Below are 22,093 nucleotides of genomic sequence, written 5' to 3'. Positions count from 1 at the left end.
TTAGTAGTCCTCTGCCATTTTCTGACTCTCCATTATTATTTGTCCATCTTCCTTCTCTAAAGAGCCCAGATCCAAAGGTGTCTTTTTTTTACATATTTAAAGGAGCTCTTACAGTTTGTTTTTATGCTATTTACCACTTTGCTCTCAAAGTTTATTTTCTCACCTGATTACCTTTTTGGCTGTCCTTGTTAGCTTTTAAAACACTCCCAAATTCCCTGATTTATCACTAATCTTAGCCACATTGAAGGTTTTCCTTGCAATCTGGTAGTGTCCTTAATACCTTCATTAATTATTGCTGGTTTATCCACTTCCTACAGCTCTTCTTCCTCACTGGGATATAATCCTTGTCATGAGTCATGCACTTGTTTTAACATGTTTGTCTTTGTTCAACCTTCAATCTTTTCAGCTAAACTACTTTTCTAGTCCAATCCAGCCAACCCTGCCCTCATTCTTGTAATTATCCTTATTTAAATTTAGCACAGTTGATTTGGACCTAAGTTTCTCACTCTTAAATTGAATGTTAAATTCTACAATGTTATGGTCATGTTCCCTAGGGGATCTTATATTCTGTGATAATTTATTAAACCTGCCTCTACACATTACCATATCCAAAACAGCCCGATTCCTGGTTTGAACCAAAACATTTTTTTTTGAGGAAATTATCCCAAATGCACTCTAAGAATGCTTCCTCAAGGCAACCTCTGCCAACTTGATTTTCTCCAATCTATATGAAGGTCAAAGTCACCCTTGATAAATGTGCTGTGTTTTATTACATTACCTCATTATCTCCTGATATATTCTCTGTTGCATACCAATCACTGTTAGTGGACCTAAAATATAACCCTAAATCTTCTCCTTGTTATTGCTTACTTTCATCCATTGTAATTCTATGTCACCTGATCCAAACTAATTTCTTAATAATCATAAAATCGGCCTCTTAGAGGTTTTGTGGGCACTGGGTAATATGGGGAAAAAAATCACAAACACAGTTGTGGCAGTAACAGGAGACATTTCCCAATCAGCAAATTTCATCAAAATATTTATGTACTTATACTAAATATAAACACTACTTTAGACCAGCACTGGCTCACTGAATAAGCCTATTATATATTCATACCTGTATTTTGTGCATTAGAAAAGATGTGCAATTATACAGATCTTTCAAGAATCATCTTTTAAGAGCAAAATTCAATTTATTTTAATTTTAAAATGTAGTGCGTTTACATACATCATTCCAAAAATAATTACAGCTATATAAATCTATTAAACTGCAATAAAATGGACAGATTCAGCAACATTGCACTCCTGGGAGGTCCCTTTCGAACAGATTTGTGGTCATGGATAGGCAGGTAACAACCCACTGTGACCTATAATGTGCCTTGGAGCACAATCATAAAGAATTTACTCTCAGTCCCTTTACCAAATTATTGACAATTCCCAATGTTTCTGAAATAATATTCTGAATTGACTGAACATGAAACTTGCATTTATTTTTAAACATTACACCAATCTTTGAAAACATTTTCACAACTGTAACAAATTAGAAGTTGGATTATTGCATTAACCTTCAACGACATGATGGTATCAAGTAACTCAGTATGCGAAGCTTCTAAAATACTGTCTGCTATAGTTTATTTATGCATGAACGTTAATAATGGAGGGACAATTCCATATTAGTACCTTTGGCCAATAGAGAAAAATCTTTATGAATCTTCTTACCATATTGGGATAAATCAAGTGGAGCACAAACAGTTAAAAACATTATAGCAACCTAAATTTGTGAGGTGTTGTTTGACAGAATCCAGAAACTCTATTCTGAAATGCTTTACCAGTTAAGCATATGAACAGGAATTGGCTGTACTTCAGAAAAAAAACTTAACATTTTGCAGTGTTCTACTTCCTTATTTTAAGACTATCAAACAGGCAGATTAAATTTTGCAAAATGTGAATAATTTTATGCCTGCTCCAGCTGCCTTGAGCTTTTTGATCGTCACTGAATGCATCGTTGAGTGTTCATTGTTAACGAAACGTACCTTAAACAATAACTTTTTTGTAACAACTATAGCGACAAAGTTCAGACCTGCATCTGCCAAATGCTGATAACTTTAAATAATTACTGTTCTGAGAGTAAACTTTCGAACAACGCAATTGATAAACACAGTTTTCAAATGATCAACCACCATACACTACAACTGGTAGAACATGTGTGTCTGGAATGTCTGCTCAGCTTTCTCCAATCTCTTAAATTAAGTTTCACAAATGATCAACATAAACTCAAGGAATGAGTGTAAACTACTGTTTTTATAGTTTTTTTCTGATGTTTCAGTTAAAGTTATGGAGGAGAGCAGGAAAACCTCACAGAAATTCTACCCATCTGTATTTATTCTCTGCATTTACTTTTGATGATGATCAGAAATGAGAGCATTTCATAATGAATGAGTGATTCATAATATCTAAATCCTTGTCTATCCATTTGTTCCACTTGTCTGTCTTAGTCAATGACACGTACCATTCAGGATAAAATAGGAAGCAATCCTCTCTGCTCTAATACCCCAATCTTGTCATTTCTTGTGACCTTTCAACATCAATGAATCTCTATCAGGAAATAATGTAGATGTGCTGGTGTTAGACTGGGGTGGACAAAGTTAAAAATCACATGACACCAGGTTTATTTGGAAATACAAGCTTTTGGAGCACTGCTCCTTCATCAAGGGGCTACATGTATGCCCTATGATCCTACTCTACTAGCTATTTGACAAAGGAACAGCGCTCCGAAAGCTTGTACTTCCAAATAAACTTGTTGGATTATAACCTGGTGTTGAATGATATTTAACTCTCTCAAGTTTTTAACCTTTTGTTGTCTAAATAAAATCACCTAGAAATAACAGCAAGTAGTAAAGGAAAAAAATAGAACATAAAGAGCAGAAAGTGGAAGACTAAAAGCAACAGAAAGAATAACATGTATAGCAGAAAGAGTAAAACAAGATTAGAAGCAGTAACAAGTAAACACGGGTAACAAAATAAATGTAACATATTTGCATTTTGAATAGACTTCCAATAAAGTATTTTGAGTAGATTTATGTTTAAGGTCAGAACATGTGCAGTCAGGATCAAGTATAAAAATGGATGGTAAACTGGCGACAAAATAGAAAGTAGAGGCTAGGAGTAATCATTTGTACTGGTAAAAAGTAATGTTCTGCAAGGATCAGACTATACAGACCACTGTCAACCAACATGAACATAAATGACAAAAGCAAACCACTGCAGATGCTGAAGATCTGCAGTAATATTAAAGAGTGCTGGAGAAGCTCAGCAGCTCTGGTTGCTTTAGTGGGGAAAGAAACAAAGTTAGCATTTCATGCCCAATGACTCATTTTCAGCATCCAGTGTTACTGAATAGGTTTCACTGGTCTTTTATCCCTGGTTTCAATAAGTCAGCTCCTAAAGAATTATTAATTGACCCCTGTACACGCCACACAACTTTGTCAGAATATGCAAGCACCTCCCCCCCCCCGACCTTGAATGAGGGCAAATATTGAACTCCACTTCATGAATATCATGCAGCACATTTAATGGGAGACTAATTTGCACTGTCAGCCTACCATTTAGGTTGAAAGAGAAAAAAGATACGAAAAGAAAAATTCTACAAAGCTATTTCATGGTGAATAATTAATATGCATATATACTCATTAGATTAGATTCAATTCCATACAGTGTGGAAACAGACCCTTTGGCTCAACAAGTCCACACCGACCCTCCAAAGAGCTACCCACCCAGAACCATTCCCCTACATTTACCCCGACTAATGCACCTAACACTATAGGCAATTTAACATAGCTAATTCACCTAACCTGCACATCTTTGGACTGTGGGAGGAAACCCACGCAGACATGGGGAAAATGTGCAAACTCCACACAGACAGTTGCCTGAGGCCAGAATTGAACCCGGGTCCCTGGTGCTATGAGCAGCAGTGCTGACCACTGTGCCACCATGTCACCCAGATGGTTACGCTGAAACAAAATGTCATTAGCTGAGAGTAGATTCAAAATGAAAATAAAACTTGCTGAAATGTCCATGAGAGCTAATGCCAGGCTGCAGGACGTCAGAACATCAGCAACACTGGTCTGGTTGAATATGACAAAAAAAAGTTAGGAAAAGAAAAACTCAAGAAGAGAAGCAACTGAACACTTTACAGGAAACTGTATTCTGGAACAAGGGAGCAAATCTGATCTCCAATAAGGGTAAAATCAGGGAGAGATGTAAAGAAAACTGCGAAATTTATCAGCTGTTTTATGTGATGACACAAAACCAAGCTATAGAAATACAGACAAAACAGGCAAAGACTGGGAGAAACTAAACTGAGGAAGACATTGTTATTTTAGCCAGCAGCAATTTTGCATTAGGATAATTTGGGTTCTAGGCTGAAAACAAACAGCATGAAGGAAATAAGAAAATATGAGATGCAGAGTAAATTGTGCACAGACTTAAATATTCTGTGATGCATCAAAAACACAGCAGGTGTAAATTCCTGCTCACCTAAGTAATTCTGCTGCCATCTAATGGCATTATTCACATTCAAGTGAAAATCTACTGTAGTTTACAAACAATAAAGCATTTCAAGTTTTAAAAAAGTAGATACACTAAGAGCATAATGATTGAAAAACTGTAGGCCATTATTGGGGAACTCAGGTGATCAACGTCCTTTGATTCTCAAAGGTTTCTGCACAGTAAATATTGTCAGAGACAAAGTTAAGGGTGCAAGACTACTTAGAACCCAAGAAGGAAGCCTCAGAGCAGGATGGTTCATGCTGTCAGGAGTGCGGCTATAAAAGCAAGCAATGCCACATCAACCCTTTGTAAATTGCAATAACATATCGAAAACATTTTGACTTTATCGGACTGTCTCTGATAAGCAAAGGCATAAAAAGCTGCACACATCCTGAAGTAATTCTGGATGTGTGCAATACACTCTATATCATCCATATCCACAATATAGAAACAATGAAGTTAATGAAATAATGAATGATTATAACATGATTTACAAGCATAATATCATGAGAAGGGAAATCCCTCATGAGTTAAAAATGGGGATAAGTTAAAGAAATGGCAGTAGGTTTGTCAGGGTAAGCAGAACATCCCAACAGAAGTAGCAGTTCAAGGGATTTTTGCAGCAAAAAGACATCAGCAAGAGTTTCTAAATGTTAATGGTTCCTTTCAAAATGGTAGTATTGACCACTTTTATAATATTAATATCATCATCTTTGTTAGGATAATTACAACTGTTTTGAGCCAATTGCTAATTCTCTTCTGTTTCTTCTCTTCTTCTTAAACCCATCCTTTTCATCTCCTATACAGTCACCTGTTACAAATGTGACTTACCTCATGGATTTCTTCGTCACCAAGATGTGGACCATTTGGTCAGCTGTCTCTACCAGTCTTCTCACGTCTCTCAGCCCACCAAGCCTATTTTCTTGAAGACTCCCCTGTCCTAAACCTGAATTTGTAACTTTATTTTCCAGGGCATCTCCCCTTCCAGCTTCTCTGAATTCATTTTGTCCATGCAATACACCTTTACCTCTCTTAGCCCTATTCACACTGAACTACACAGACCACTCAATTTTCCTTCCTGCTTCCCACACTAAGATTGTTAATGATTCTCTATCCTCAGGAAATGTCCCAGTTCTCTTCATATCTGTTATAATCAATCATTCTCTTCAAAAAAAAAATTAACCCTCAAATCTTCCATCTGGGCAATCTCCAACATTTCTTTGTTGGGTGAAATCCTTTGAACTGTCTTGTCACTTCTTAAATCTGTGCCATCTTCTCCCAAACACCATGTTCAAATTCCTGCAATCAGGTTTCCTTTGTGGTCACAATACAGAAGTAGCTCTTAGCAAAGTTGCAAATGACAGCCTAAGTGAATGCAAGAAAAGTAAACATTCCCATCTTATCCTGCACAGCTGTCTACATCTTTTGGGGAATCAGCTAATTCCACGACCCTCTTCCAATGCTATTATCCAGCTGGGGAGCTTCATTCCATTCTTTCTTATCGAATCATAGGCAGAGAATTCCAAAAAATGGTTTATCTTTGCATTCTCAGAGTTATATGGGTCCAAAAATGCATCCTGGACTCTCTTCACTTCCTGATCCATACAGAGCTCCTCAGCAGCAGCATCCAAAAATACAATGTCAGTTTCAAGTTATGGGCTGAGGGTACATGGTTGTTCTTCACCACCATCACTCTCAACACTTTCATGGCTATTATACTATTAGATTGCTTATCTGGCGTCCAGAACTCAAGAAAAGATTGGGTTTCCATATTGGATGTGACCCATAGAATTACCTGGATGGCCTTCTGTCACTGTCCTATCCACTTTTAACATGTCCCCAATTTTAAAGGAACGTTCCGACAATACCACCAAAGGGCCGTTTCTTCCACCTGGTCTCAGTTGAGGCCTGTAGGAGGTTCAGTGGCATGAGGCAAAGATGACACTGGACAGAGTTTGTGCATTCCCCCTATCTCAAGGTCTGCCCCTCCCTGCAAGTGGTCCCCCCTCTCATTATGAGCTCCACCCTCCTCACCCCCACTTGCCCAATTTTTTTTCTTCCTTACTCTGAGACTCCACCAAAGGTGCACATGATCCTGGACTCTAGTACATACACTCTGATGCCAACTTGTCATCCTCACCACTAGTACCATCAGCACTACTGAAATGACAAAGCTATCAACCAATCTAATTCATGGCAGGTCTCCAAGATGGGACTTCTGGACAGGTGAACAATGGAAACCAATCTTTAGACAATTAAGATGGAGAACCAAATAATTACTGTGATTCTTCCATTGACAGGACACCTCAGGTATCTGCAAGAAAGTGTAAACTGCATTGAGAAGGCAAATAGTGAGCAGTAAGTGAGTATAAGAGAGGCCAATTGTGAAATATGCTAAACTGGATGAAACAAAAAATGAGGCATAGTGTAAGAGACACCAGCAATGTGGAACATCAGTCTGTCTGGCCAGTGGAAAGAAAAATACCAGAAACTGAATGATACTTCAATAGACTCCTCATGGCTTCAGGCCAGTTTATTTAATCTTGGAATTGTTCAAAATCTTTTCCAAGTTGCACTGCAAGAGATAGTTGACACTGTTTGCAGACTGACATCTTTGGAAATATCTTTAAAGTATTGTTACGCATTCTAGCTTTATCTGGGTTTCAAATGGAACACTAACCAGGTGTTTTTGCTGTAGCCAAATTCAACTTTTGCAAAAAATCCATTTTTTTTTAAAAAGTATCTGTTTGTGAGTAGAAGCAAAAATAAACAAAAGTGAATTATGTTCTGCTGGTTGACCAGGCAATGGTTTGTGAATGAAATAGCTTAGAAACTGGAATTGCTTGCACCTTTTGATGCTAAACCTACCCTGAAAGCACCAAAATGGTATCTGCTCCTTATGCACAAACTTATGTGGCAAAAGTGGTAATACACACCATTTTGTGAAGATTTTAAGATGTGCCAGAATTGTGCAACTGGCAGATCATGATGTCAATCTGCATGGAATGTTGATTTAATGCTTATGATGTAATTTTGTAGCTCACATTCCAAAGAATGCTTTCTGTTAGTCTCACACTAATGAACAAACTTTCAACAGCAGGAAGAACCCCCTTTGCATGAACACTGTTTAACAGGATCACCCACTACATACAGTTAAGTGCTGGTTAGGTTATTCCAATCGTTGTTTCTATTCTACAAATATTTGTACTTTATTTTTTGCTTCGAGTTGCAAAAATTGACAGGGTGTGGTGTTGTGACAGATGTTAAATGACATTTTGCTGACATCAAGGCTTCTGCACAAATCAATGACTTGCAAACACATCAGCATTTCCCTTGAAAAGCTGAATTTCTTAGGGAAACGTAGATAGCACACAGTAAGGACAAGCTGCTGGATGAGAAAAGAACAGGAGCCAAAAAGTCCAACCGAAGTATTACCTATCCAAGATGCTCAGAGAGCAATTCTCATGTCTGAACCTCAGGGAAGAACGTGCAAGATGTCGGCACTTCAGTAAGTGGTCTGCAATGAAATCTGCCACTTACTGTAGCAACATTGCATTGTCAATGGCTATGAAGGTGCCAGTGGCAAAAACTTTCAATCATCTCATTTTCCAAGTTGCTGCTGGAGATCTTTTAAGCATCTTGTAGCTTGCCATCTCAAGTTCAAGGAGGACAGTCACTAGATGTCAAGAATGTGGTGCTAGAAAAGCACAGCAGTTCAGGCAGCATCTGAGCATCAGGACATCTCCTGCTCCTTAGATGTTGCCAGACCTGCTTTTCCAGCACCACACCCTCAACTCTGATCTCCAGTCCACACTTTCTCCTGGGTCACTAGATGACCATGAAAGCTAAATATATTTCAATCAAACTTGCCAGAGTAAACTCTCAAGCTTTCCCAGAATTGTAGATTTCCTGAATGTGCAGAGAACTATTAGATGTACACATTTAACATTATTGGTCCTGCATGCAAACACAGTCTTACAACATATCCAAAAGGGATTCCACTCTCAACATTCAACTGGTTTATGACCAAATCATGAGCTATGTAGCTCAATGACTGATATCTTTTATTATAATGTCTTTATTCTCTCCTATGCCACCTTTTGATTCCTACTTGAGTGAATAATAATTTCCTTCACAACTTACTCGGAAATAAAATTAAGCCTTGGTAATCCATTACACCCTCATTGTCTTCTCAACAAATTTTAATCACATTCTAAGCCAAAAATTTCAACTGATCTCTATTTAATTAGTCCACATGGTGTTGTGGACTAGGCTAGACCACACAAAACATTATTAAACAGGCAGCTCAGACCATAACTTTGCAATTTGTTTTGATAAAGGTACTGTGAAAATTACCCAGATTAAGTTAGTGAGAGACAAAAAAAACTCACAAAATTGCACAATGAAACACAAAGAACAGAATAAAGGACCCCTACAGAACTCAGTCTATCCAAACTAGACTTAAGTATGCTGTTCAGAATATACATAACAGTCCTAATAAGCAAATCCCCTTTAAAACACAATATAAAAAAAGGTCAGATGCTTACAGGTTGAAGTTAGAAGGGCAGAAGAGAGAGAGTTTCCACACAGCTCACTGTTGAACTCCCAACCAGTTCTGGACTGAACTAAACTGCTCAGCTAGAGAGCTGACCATTCCCCTTTCATTTTACAGGTCTCTTCTAAAACAATATCACTTTGGCCTGAAGTCTTATCTATTTACATATTTAAAAAAAGACTCTCAAAACCTCTCTCATCTCTGTACCAAACCAGTCCGATCAGAGCCCTCTGAAAAAAAATCGATGACCGAATAGCCTTGAGCCAAGGAACACTTCTAAAAAAAGGATCGGTTTGTGACAATGGTCAACCATGGTCTTCCTAAATGATGGAGCAGCCTCGAGAGGCTGAATGACCAAATTCTGCTCCGAATTTCTATGTTTGTTTGTTCCCAACTTATGATGAAAAGTACTTCTCTCATCTAATTTAATGCTCAAGACTTGCAAATCATCAAATATATAACAGGGTGGGAAATAAACAAAGAACAGCAGATGTTGGAGATCTTAAATGAAAAAAGGAGAAATTCAGCAGACAAGGCAGCAATTGTGAATAGCAAAACAGAGTTGATGTTTTGAGTCGTGACCCTTGGTCAGAACTGATGTTGATGACGGGGGAGTGGGAAGAACTGAATAACTAAATAAATAGACAGTGCCCAGAGAGACAAAAAGGGAAGCAGACAAAGGGATAGTTGATAGGAAGCTGGGAAAGTAGTAGTGATGCAAACGGGAACTGTGAATAGTGGAAAATGAGTTTGCTGTGCTGGTAGCAACCAATAAGAGCAGAACTTGCGGGTGAGTAGTGAACATGCAGGAAGGTGTTCACAATCTGAAATTGTTAAACTCAATGTTGAATTGTGAGGGATATACCGTAGCTAGGTGGAAGTGTCAGGGTTGGCACAGGATAAAATAGGAGGGATGGTCAGGTTTGGCAGGTGGGGAGGGGAGGACAGGTGATGAGGGCAGGGGATTTCAGGTACCACAGGTTTGGATCAGATCTAATGGGGAGGTTCAATTAAGGTGGAAACTCTGCCCTCATGTGTCTGATGCCATAAAAATGGCAACTTTAGACAGGCTGACAGTAGAGACTGATGTGAAAACTCTCTCAAATTTGCACATGTTTTGTAGGGGATGTTCCTCTGATCTAGTGATAGTAAAGTAACTGGATTTTTACTCTAACCCATACTATTCTTGAACTGACAGTTTCAGATACCAGTCCCACCACTTGCCAGTGAACAAAAACAGCATTTTCCAGATGCACAGTCAAGCATTTTAACTTTCAAGAACGTACTTTAGAAATATTAGAAATAAGGAAGTTATAAATCTTAATTATTCACTAATTTCTTCTAGTACTTTAATTTAATAGTGCCATCTAAGATATTTTGCCACAAATTAAAGTTGCATGGTATTCTATTTATAGTAGATCAAAAGATAGCAGACAACTGGAGGCAGGTAACTTCAGTTAGAAAATTTATATTTTCAATATAAAGTCTTTACAGGTTTACATGAATATTTTCCCTCTCCTTATTCACACTATATTTAATGCCTTTTTCTTGTGGGTACTATTCCAACCAAGTATGTCCGCAAAAAAATGGACTTTTGAGTATAAATAAAAAGCAATTCAACTTTATCGAATTCCAAGTTGAAAAGGTGAGGTCTAAAACAAAACAGAATAATTTAAGTGGAACTGAATTATGTCTGGTCTTTGGAATGATAACTATCAAAAGAATACAGTGTAATAGGAAGTTACTGAACTGCTAATCCTTTGGATGATTCATAATCTTGACATGGAGACTACAGGTACAAGTGTTGGCTGATTAAATTGGATTTGTTGGAATAAAGTACACATTTCAAATAGACATTGTAAACACTTAACAGTGCCTCTACAGTGTGTCTAATTCTAGTTATGGAAATATTGTCAAATTGAACTATAGGAAATGCCTGAAATATTATCCACACTGAATATGGATTGAGAGAAACTCATCACACAAACACAGAATCTTCCCCCAATTTGGCCACTTCCAGTTTATATCTGGTGCTGCAAATTCTTAGGATTGTTAAACAAAAACAGAAATTGCTGGGAAAACTCAGCAGCCCTAGCAACATCTGTGGAGAGAAAGCAGAGTTAATGTTTCAGGTCCTGTGACCCTTCTTCAAAACTGATTGGAGCTCAGAAAAGATTGCTGAATAAATGCTGAAGATCAGCACCAGATGTGCAATTCACTCCTCTCCCTTGACAGCCCTTCACAGGAACTGTTCCCTCCTGAACACTTGGGTTCACTCCTCCTCTACTCACAATACCTTCCCATACCCCATGGTACCTTCACTTGCAAGTCTAGAACGTGTGACAATTGCCCATTTACTTCCTCCCTCCTCTCTATCTAAGAGCCCCACACATCTTTCAGGCACATGACTCAATCGAGCATATTTGCAACTAACAATGTGATCTCCTTTACATTGGCGAGATGAAATGCAGACTGGGAAAGAGCTTTGTGGAGCACCTATGTTCTGTCTGCAAAAATTATCATGAGCTTCCTATAGCCTGCCACTTCAACACACTACCCTGTTCTCTGGCCAACAACATTGTCTCAGGATTGCTATAATGATCCAGCAAAGATCAGGGCAATTTAGAAGAACAGCATCTTTGGCTTGGGGACCCTGTAGTCTTCAGACTTAATAGAGTTCAAAAGTTTAGGGCCCGAGCACCTTCTCCCATGTCCTTACCCCAAACCTAGCTTTGTCATCACAGCTGCTACCAGAACCAACCCACTATCAACTATTAATGATCATCATTCGTGGCTCTTCATTCTCCCAGGCTGATCGTTACCAATTATTTGTCCATCCCATTGTTGATCTCTCTCTCTCTCTCTCTTGGCTCCATCTCCACCTACTGTTACTCCTCGCCTCTTCACCCCCACCCCACCTTCATATACACCAATCTTTTCCTAGCTACAATCAGTACTGAAGGCAGCTCACTGGACCCAAAATGTTAATGCTGCTTTCTCTCCACAGATGCTGTCAGACTGGAGATTTTCCAGCAAATTCTGTTTTTGTTTTTGATTTCCAGCATTCCACAGTTCTTTGCTTATCTTGTTATTGATAGTTGATGGCAGCTGTACAATGTAGAAGTCTGAAAGTGAGGGGAAATGAACTTTGGAATGAAAATACTTACAATGTATCATATTACCAAAACAGATGATTAATTTGAAAAAAATGCTACCCAAATACTTTCGTCTATAATAAAAGAAGCATTTTTCCAACACTACTGATGCATTTAAAATGCTTCTTGAAGTCCACGTCAAATAAGTGGCTAGTCGACAATGACACAAGGAATTATAATGAAGTTACACAAGTTTCCAAATACAGTCCAAACAAAACAAAGTTGAGATAATAGTTGATCATGTGTGCTGTTTATTGTACTTACTGGACTAGGGATAGAGTCAGGATCAAGTTTCTTCTGTTGAGGCCCAGCAAGCTGTGCACCGGTCACTGGAGCCCCTGGATAGGCACCAGGATAATTTGGCTGAAGGCCTCTTTGCTGTCCTCCGTACATCCCTCCTAGAAAGAAGAACCATAAATACTGAAACAACAACTCATTGCTCTAGTTTGCATGTATTCAATTACATAAAATCTATTAACTGTTGTTATTTGATACTTCAGGAAAACAGCATTTATTTTAAATAACAGCCAACAGTTAAGCTTAGAAATTTTCAACTTTAATTCAAAAATGTTGATCTTGAAGAATTTTCTGATCCACACTAACGATAAAAATATATAAAATTGTTTCCATTTTGTCTGCAATTTACTTGTTGAGCAAGCTACATCCAATTAAGAGCAGCAATAATATTCTTAGTATTGGGGCAACACAGTGGTTAGCACTGTTGCCTTGCAGCACCAAGGAGTCTGTATTCGATTCCACCCTTGGGTAGCTGTTGTGTGGAGTTTACACATTCTCCTCATGTCTGCGTGGGTTGCCGCCACGTCCTCTGGTTTTCTCCCACAGCCCAGAGATGTGCACATTAGGTGGATTGGCCATCCTAAATTGCCCATAATGTTCAGGAATGTGCAGGCTAAGAAAACTAACCATGGAAAACAGGGAGAGGGTTGGGGTGGGTGGGATGCGCTTCTGAGGATTAGTATGTACTCGATGGGTCGACTGGCCTGATTCCACCCTATAGGGATTCTATGATTTACTGACTATTACACATCAGTATAACAGATTACAACACATAATAATTTATATAGACTGATTGCTTAAGTCTGGTCAGAAGCTAGTACTTTTTCTCAAAACAGCTATGATGGATTGACTATATTGCAATATAATGTTCCTCAATATTGAAGCTTCATTTTATGGAAGAAACTCACGTGTAGTTACATTTTGAGAGAAAGGGATCCATCCTTCCCTGGCCTATCAAATGCTGTAAGTTCCGTCACACAGGACAATATAAAGCAGTTACATACCCTGACATATTTGACATCCCAGACACAGGTTTCAACGTTTTCAGCTCCAATGATTCCAAAATTTTATAGTTATAACCAATTTTTTTTTCAACCCAACAAAATTTCCTTATAAATCCTTAGAAAATATCAGGGGAGTTGAGTGAAAGAGTGATTTGGTGGTCAGTTGTGTACTTAACCACAACTGTTTCAGTCTAATACTTGCTGTGTTACTATCCACGATTCATAATGGTGTTTTAATAAATCACATTATGCTGTGGGAAATCGACTTGAAAATCAAATTTAAGAAACATTGAATAAAAAATATGCTAAGTCACCATCTCTACCCAAGTGCCATCCAGCCAGCTGCCAGCCAACTCAATTACTTCACCCACCAGCATCCTGCCATTCACTCATTCATCTATTCACCAGTATGTATACAGTATTGGACTCTTAAGCTCATTTTACACGAGCTGCAGAAAGGTGGGTGTGGATTCTCCTTTTGTCCAGTATCCTGAACTCTTGGGCTCCCTGCTGCACTCTCCAATTCAATGCCTGAACCCCAAATCTTGGTTTTCTGCTCAGGCACATTTACCATGAAGGCAGTGACCTATGTCATAAATTAATCGCAATTACAGCTGATTAAGGAAAAGTTACAATAACTTTAAGTAACTATATTAGCACAATTTTAAACTTCATTCAATGTTTTCTTAAATTTAATCTCCAAGTCTATTTCCCATGAAACAACCTGCAATTTACTGAAGCATTATTACCAGTAGTGGTGATTTTGCTGTAATTCTTTTCTAATGTGAAAATGTATAAACTACGTGTGAGTGAGGTAAAACAGCCTTTCATTCCAGTGAATCGATGTATGGCTGTCAGTACATCAATGACAACATATGCTGCTCATTCTGCCACATGGTTCTCCTGTAGCAACATTAAACAGATCCTTAATCCTGATCTACTATGTCTTGACAGTTAAGATTTGATGCAACATATGGGAGCAGAATTTAAGCAAGTTTCTCCGATTTCCTGATATAATTTCAGTGAAAGTTAGCCTAAAAAAATCACAAGAGTAAAAACTGACTTTGGTTTTTGCCAATTATCTACCAAAGTTATAGTGAGGGAGTTCAGAACCCCTGCAAAATTCCAATCACTCTCAATCTGTAAATGTGCAAAATAATAGTTACCAGTGATAAATCCAAAATAAATATTCATTGTCTACGCTCCATATGCTGAGCGTTCGAAGATTTATTTAATTAAGTATTAAAACTCTGATTTGCCTTATATCAGGTGAAGCCTGTTGAGTCAATTTCTTTTCTACACTGGCAACCAACAACTCTAAAGCAAGAGAAGCTGATCAATCTTCATTTGTACTACTTTTTAAACAGAGCTGTGTCTGTAACTGACTGTAATTAGTCACTTCAGAAGTAATCATTTGGTCTAAAATTATTTTGATAAATGATACAGAACTACAATTTTTTCTTTCAGTATAATGTGTCTTGGCAATTTTCTGACAATGCAGTCTACATTTACACCAGCCAACTATGGTACTGGATAACATTTCTGATTAAAATGTGAATACATTCTTTGCAGAGCTGAGCTATATAAGTTTGATTGATTGAAATACTATAGTAACATCTGAATATAATTATCTGCACAGCATATGATCTTTTAAAAAAAAGGCTGTACGATTTGGGCTGAATTCAAGACAGCAGAAACTTGAGATGACCATCAAGATAATCAAGTAAAAAGGAATATTTTTAAGTTATCAAAAGGCAAGTACTTACCAGGCTGTGGTAAGTACGCAGTCATGGGAGGCTGACCTGAAACCTGCTGATAGCCAGCATTGCCATGACTGGGTCCAGCATGGCCAACAGGCATACCTACAGGAGAAGGTGGAAGCATTCCAGGAGGCACTGTAGCTGATGGGACACCAGGAGGAACAGGCAGTCCTTGAGATTTAGAAGATGCAATGGGAGGTAAAAGTTGTTGTGATTCAGACCCTTGGAATGAAGTCTGGATTGGTGGTCCAGATAGCGATGGCGTACTTGATGGATGTGCTTGAGAAGAACCTAATTATTACAAAAATAAGACATGAAGCCTCCAACGTTTTAAAATTTACAATATTTTCAGAACATTAACAGTGAAATTAATGCTTGATGGCCGCTAAATGCCACAAAATAAATATTCTGCTTTTAACAGTTGTTAGTAAATTGCATCAAAATTAACACAGATCAACAACAGTAACAAATCTAATTACATTAGGTATATATATGGAAGATGTCCAAATACACAAAACTTTAAAATCTCTGCTAACATTGACTCGATCATCTGTTTTTTTAAAAAAAAACTAGAGATAAGTAATTTACGAATGAAGGCAATCCACATTTGATGAGAGGAGGCAGCTTTTAGGTCCTATTAACGTGACATTACTCATGGAATTAACACAAATTAAGGCAAAGTAAGTCATCTGAATTTGATGCCTAAATTTAAAGAGGATTGTGTTGAAAGATATTTCCTCTCATTTCAAAAGTCGTCTGTGAATGTGTATGTTTGGATTTACTATTACAGTGTCTTGACAGGTGCAGTCATAAATGCATACACCGTTGTGTAAGAAAAGCGATTTGTGGACTAATAAACTGTTAAAAGAGCAATACTCAATGTTTATGAGCTTGTTCCTGAAGCTTAGCAATTAAAATTTAGGACTTTTAGAAAGAAAACTAGATCAGACATGTATAGCAAATTTTTAGATGAGTGTTAATTATCAAAGAACTAGGAAGCCACAGTTCTGTCAGGTACTTTTGATATTCCACACGATCAGTGATGTGTGAGGAATGAACATATGGGAATCCACACACAAAAAAATAGAGGATTAGAAAATGTAAGAATGGAAATAGTAATTTATTTCAGGGTGAAAACATAATAATTAAGGAGAAAGGCTAGAACCTAAATGTAAGATTTAGAAAATAATATGCTTGTATTGTAATAAGATTGGATATTTACAGCAATTAGCTTTACAGTTGAATGGGGGACCTACTGCAATAACAGGAATGACTAAGACATCCTCAGAGAAGGGTGCATCGGGAAGATAAATGCATATTGAAAATATAGCAGTAATATAGGTGGTGTACATTACCTCAGAACCTCTTAAGAAGGGAGAGATGGCTCAGGACAGTCAGGAAATTCTTCCTCAATTATTGTTAAAGAGAATCAAATTTTCAAGATTTAACTAACAAGGTTCATGAAGAATTACTCATTGTGTTGCTTATATTGACGATTTGCATTCAGCCAACCCCAAGAAGAACATTTACATTATTTGAATGAACTATTCAATCAGTTATACAAGACCAGTTGAGGCACAAATTTGACTACAAAAGCCGAAGTTACATTCTTGAGCCACACAGTGTAGCAAGGCAAAGCAGCGTCTAGAGAAGCAACAACAAGGTGATCTCGTGATTTCCCCATGCCAAAGACAAAATGCAAAATTCTGCAATGTATTGACATTAGAGGATTTAATTGCACGTTCATCCTGAATGTCAGCATAGTAGTGACTGCTTTAACAGGTTTATTGGAGAGAGACAAGGAATTCTAACTTACAAAACAAAATTTTGACAACAAAGTATGGAACAGTCAATCCATCAGTATTGGTAACATCTTATAATAAGGCGGCAATTAAGCTGGATGCCACCAGTGTTTTAACTGGGTTTGTACTCACTGGAACTTCGAAGAGTTGGGGTGGAGTGGGGGAAAAAGATCTTAGAGAAGCATATAAAATCCTAATGGTATTGTACAGGCTAGATGGGAGAAGAATGTTCCCAATGTTGGGGAAGTCCAGAATGAGGGGTCACAGTCTAAGGGGTAAGCGATTCAGGACTGAAATGAGGGAGAATTCCTTCACCCGGAGAGTTGGGAGCCTATGGAATTCTCTATCATAGAAAGTTGTTGGAGACAGTTCATCAGATATATTCAAGAGGGAGCTGGTCATGGCCCTTACGGCTAAAGGGATCGGGGGTATGAGAGAAAGCGGGAATGGGATACTGAAATTGCACAATCAACCATGATCATATTGAACAGTGGTGCAGGCTCAAACAACCTACTCCTGTACCTATTTTCTACATTTCTTTGTTTGTGTAATGTTGCAACAGGAAAACATGATGAGAATTGAACACAGTTAATTTTGTAAGAAATTAAATGTGTCAACACAAATATTCAACAGTGGTAAAAACATCTTTGATCTGGCTTTGTATTCCATATACGAATTTAAGGCTATTTTGTTAAAGTTTACTGATACAACAATACAATCTAAAAATCACTCATGGAACAGGAAAAGCAAACATTATGATGGATACCAGTTCCAGAATAAAATTTAAGGAAACAACTGCCAGGATCAAAATTTGATTATGAAAACTGTTGCATTTAATTTAAATATCTTATTAGTATCAACATGAAAAATGAAAACATCTATGAAAAGAAATGTCCACATTTCTTTGGGTGGGGGGGGGGGTGCTGAGTTGGGTGGAGAGATATAATGTGGAATTTACTATAATAATTTTCTATGGGAGCTTGAATTTTAAAGAGATCAAATATGTTTGATGGCTCTTCGATGGTGATCTCTTAATAAAGATGAGAAAGTCATTCTTGAAAAAAAAGAGCTGAAACAATTATGAAGAAAGCATGCAACTTAAGATAATTAACTAAAGTAGGTAGTCAGTTCTTAATGAAATATTTGCTTAGTTGAATTTTTTTTAGAATTAGGAAAAGACAGACCCAGAGATTTCAGTTGAGAAGAACAGTTTCATATCAGCAAAGGGCAGTTTAATTGTGGCAGCCCAGACTTTCAGAACTTGAAAGAAGTCTGAGCAATTTAAGTTGGCATGGCTTTTCTTAAGTTCAGTTAAGAAAAGCCAGTCAAGTAGCTGACGTCCATGTATCTTGAAGACAATAGCTAAGAAAATCACATCGTAAAACAGGGTTGTTGCCATGGGTGACTTTAACTTCCCTAACATTGATTAGAATCTCCTTAGTTCAAATAGTCTGAGTGGAGTAGTTTTTGTCAGGTGTGTCCAGGAAGGGTTCCTGACACCAATATGTAGATAGGCTGATGAGAGGGGAGGCCAAACTGGATTTGATGCTTGGCAATGAAGTAGGCCAGGTGTCAGATCTCTTGGTGGGAGAGCATTTCGGTGATAGTGATCACAACTCCCTGACTTTTACTACAGTCATGAAGTGTGATAGGAGCAGACAGTATGGGAAAGTATTTAACAGGGGGAGGGGGAATTACAATGCTATTAGGCAGGAACAGGGGCACCTAATTTGGGAACAAATGTTCTCAGGGAAATGCATGACAGAAACGTGGAGTTGTTTAGGGAGCACTTGCTGACAGCGCTGGATAGGATTGTCCCACTGAGGCAAGGAGGAGATGGTAGGGTGAAGAAACCGTGGATGACAAGGGATGTAGAACATCCAGTCAAGAGGAAGAAGGAAGCTAACTTAAGGTTGACGAGATAAGGACCAGACAGGGTCTGGAAGGTTACAAGGTCCCAGGCTGGAACTGAAGAATGGAATTAGGAGAGCTAGAAAGGGGTATGAAAAAGCTTTAGCGAGTAAGATTAAGAAACCCTAAGGCATTCTACACTTACCTGAGGAACGAGAGGATGGCCAGAGCAAGGGTAGGACTGAACAAGAATAGTGGAAGGAACTTGTGCCTAGAGTCAGTGGTGGTAGGAGAAGTCCTTAATAAATACTTAGCTTCAATATTCACTACTGAAGGGGACCTTGATGTTTGTGAGGACAGCGTGTAACAGGCTGATATGCAAACAGGTTAATGTTAAAAAGGATGTGCTGAAAATTTTGAAAAACATAAGGATAGATAAGTCCCGTCGGCCAGATGGACTATAGGAGAAAGTGAGGATTGCAGATGCTGGAGCTCAGGGTCGAGAGTGTAGTGCTAGAAAAGCACAGCAGGTCAGGCTGCATCCAAGGAGCAGGAGGATCGACATCTCAGGCATAAGCGGGGCTGACAAAGGGTCTGCTGCCTGATCTGCTGTGCTTTTCCAGCACTCCACACTTTAGATGGGTTATACCCAAGGTTACTATAGGAAGCAAGGGATGAGATTACAATGCCTTTAGCGATGATCTTTGTATCCCCACTCTCCACTGGAGTAGTGCCAGATGATTGGAGGGTGACAATTGTTACTTCCTTGCTCAAGAAAGGGAATAGGGATAATCCTGGGAATTACAGACCAGCCAATCTTACACCTGTAGTGGGCAAATTATTGGAGAGGATTCTAAGAGACAGGATTTATGATTACTTGGAAAACCATAGGTTGATTAGAGGTTGTCAGCATGGCGTTGAGGGGCAGGTCATGCCTCTCACAAACCTTACTGAATTATTTGAGGATGTGACAAAACACATTGATGAAGGTAGCACAGTGGATTGGTGTACATGGATTTCAGCAAAGCATTTGATCAAGTTTCCTACAGCAGACTCATTTACAAAGTAAGGAGGCAAGGGACACAGAGATATTTGGCTGTCTTGATATAGAATTGCCAGTCCATAGAAGACAGGGGGTGGTAGTAGATTCAGCCTGGAGCTTGGTGACTAGTGATTTTCCGCAGGGATCTGTTCTATGTCCTCTGCTCTTTGTGATTTTTATAAAAGACTCGGATGAGGAAGTGGAAGTGTGGGTTAATATGTTTACCAATGACTCGAAGGGTGAGGGACTGGTGGATAGTCCATAGATCCCTCAAATTTGTCACCTAAGTTGATAGGGTTATTAAGAAAGTGTTTAGTGTTGGCTTTGAATAGTAGGGGGATTGAGTTTAAAAGCCGTGAGGTTATGCTGCAGCTCTACAGAGCCCTCGTTAGACCACACTTGGAATATTGTGTTCAGTTGTGGTCGCCTCATTATAGAAAGGATGTGGAAGATTTAGAGGGGGTGCAGAGATTTACCAGGATCCTGCATGGACTGGAGGGCATGAAGATTGAGGGAGCTAGGATTTTTCTCATTTGAGTGAAGAAGGATGAGGGCTGAAAATGTGTTGCTGGTTAAAGCACAGCAGGTCAGGCAGCATCCAAGGAACAGGAAATTCGACGTTTCAGGCCAGAGCCCTTCATCAGGAATGAGGAGAGGGTGCCAGGCAGGCTAAGATAAAAGGTAGGGAGGAGGGACTTGGGGGAGGAGCGATGGAGATGTGATAGGTGGAAGGAGGTTAAGGTGAGGGTGATAGGCCGGAGTGGGGTGGGGGAGGAGAGGTCAGGAAGAGGATTGCAGGTTAGGAGGGCAGTGCTGAGTTCAAGGGAATCGACTGAGACAAGGTGGGGGGAGGGGAAATGAGGAAACTGGAGAAATCTGAGTTCATCCCTTGTGGCTGGAGGGTTCCCAGACGGAAGAAGGATGAGGGGTGACTTGATTGAGGTGTACAAGATGATGAGAGGGATAGATAGAATGAATAGTTAGAGATTTTTCCCCAGGGCAGAAGTGGCTATCAAAAGGGGGCATAATTTTAAGGTGATTGGAAGAAAGTTTAGGGGCGATGTCAGAGGTAGGTTCTTTACACAGAGTGGTGGGTACGTGGAATGCACTGCCAGCAGTGGTAATAGTGTCAGATACATTAGGGACATTTAAGTGACTCTTGAATAGGTACATGGATGATGGTAAAAGAAAGGGTATGTGGGTTAGTTTGATAAAAGGTCAGCAGAACATCGAGGGCCAAAGGGCTTGTACTGTGCTGTTCGATGTACATCTGTTGAACATCCAAAAAGTTGCTGGAAGGAAATGTTCGCAAGCCTGGTCAGTTGATAAAGCGAAATTTCACTAGGTTTGAATTAAATATATTGCTGGGAAAAGAGTTGAAATTTTCTTCTATCTGCTTTTCAGAATATCTTTATCAATTGTCTTGCAAATATATAGCTTTGTTTTCTTTGCTTTTATGTAACAAACACGTTATTTTGTTAATAGTACACTGACAGCCTTATGTAACTTAGTTCAGTGACTGACTGCCATAGCAGCCAACTATAAAAATTAAACGTACAAGTCATCTCACTGAGATCTGACTTTCCGAGTAGTACCATCAGTTGGGATCATAATACAAGGCTCATGTGACAGATTTACAATGCATTCCTAATGCTCATATCAGGCAGAAATTGAAGCAAAAATATTGTTGACATAACTGTTAGTTTGTCATTTTAGTTACAATATTCACCACAAAAAGGAGTGGACGAGGTAAAATCCCTGAGACAGGCAGTCAGCATCACCAAGTGAGCACTCAGAATCAGACAGTGTTGGTGGATCTGCATGGGACTTCGAAGTGGTGGCAGCGAGGTTAAATGGGGTTAGAAACTATAGTTATATCTGGCAACTGGCTCTAAAAGGGACGGCATTAGCAACTCAATTTTCCTAATTATAAGACATTCAGATGAGATTCAGGGAGCAATGGAAGTGAGCGGGGTGAGGAGTCACAATATTGATCAAGGAATCAATGATGTCTGTAAAAAGATAATATCTTGGAAGAATTATCAAATGAACCCACATGGCTGTAAACAGAAAAAAAAA

At 38.7% G+C, this 22,093-nt stretch overlaps 1 protein-coding gene across 1 annotated transcript in view; it reads right to left on the bottom strand.

Annotated features, from left to right (window-relative positions):
- Positions 1-22,093, bottom strand: part of LOC132816624 (protein transport protein Sec24D-like) — a 202,212-nt gene that overhangs the window by 154,902 nt on the left and 25,217 nt on the right. Inside the window, exons 5-6 of the mRNA XM_060826441.1 lie at positions 15,326-15,610; positions 12,523-12,656 (exon numbers count right to left, since the gene is read on the bottom strand). Of these exons, the coding sequence (XP_060682424.1) occupies positions 12,523-12,656; positions 15,326-15,610 (419 nt within the window). The remainder of the gene's footprint in view (positions 1-12,522; positions 12,657-15,325; positions 15,611-22,093) is intronic.

Source organism: Hemiscyllium ocellatum, chromosome 1, assembly GCF_020745735.1.
Source record: "Hemiscyllium ocellatum isolate sHemOce1 chromosome 1, sHemOce1.pat.X.cur, whole genome shotgun sequence".
In the NCBI taxonomy this organism is placed as follows: domain Eukaryota; kingdom Metazoa; phylum Chordata; class Chondrichthyes; order Orectolobiformes; family Hemiscylliidae; genus Hemiscyllium; species Hemiscyllium ocellatum.
The sequence above is the reverse complement of the archived record's forward strand: the minus strand, read 5'-3'. Positions and strand labels throughout refer to the sequence as shown.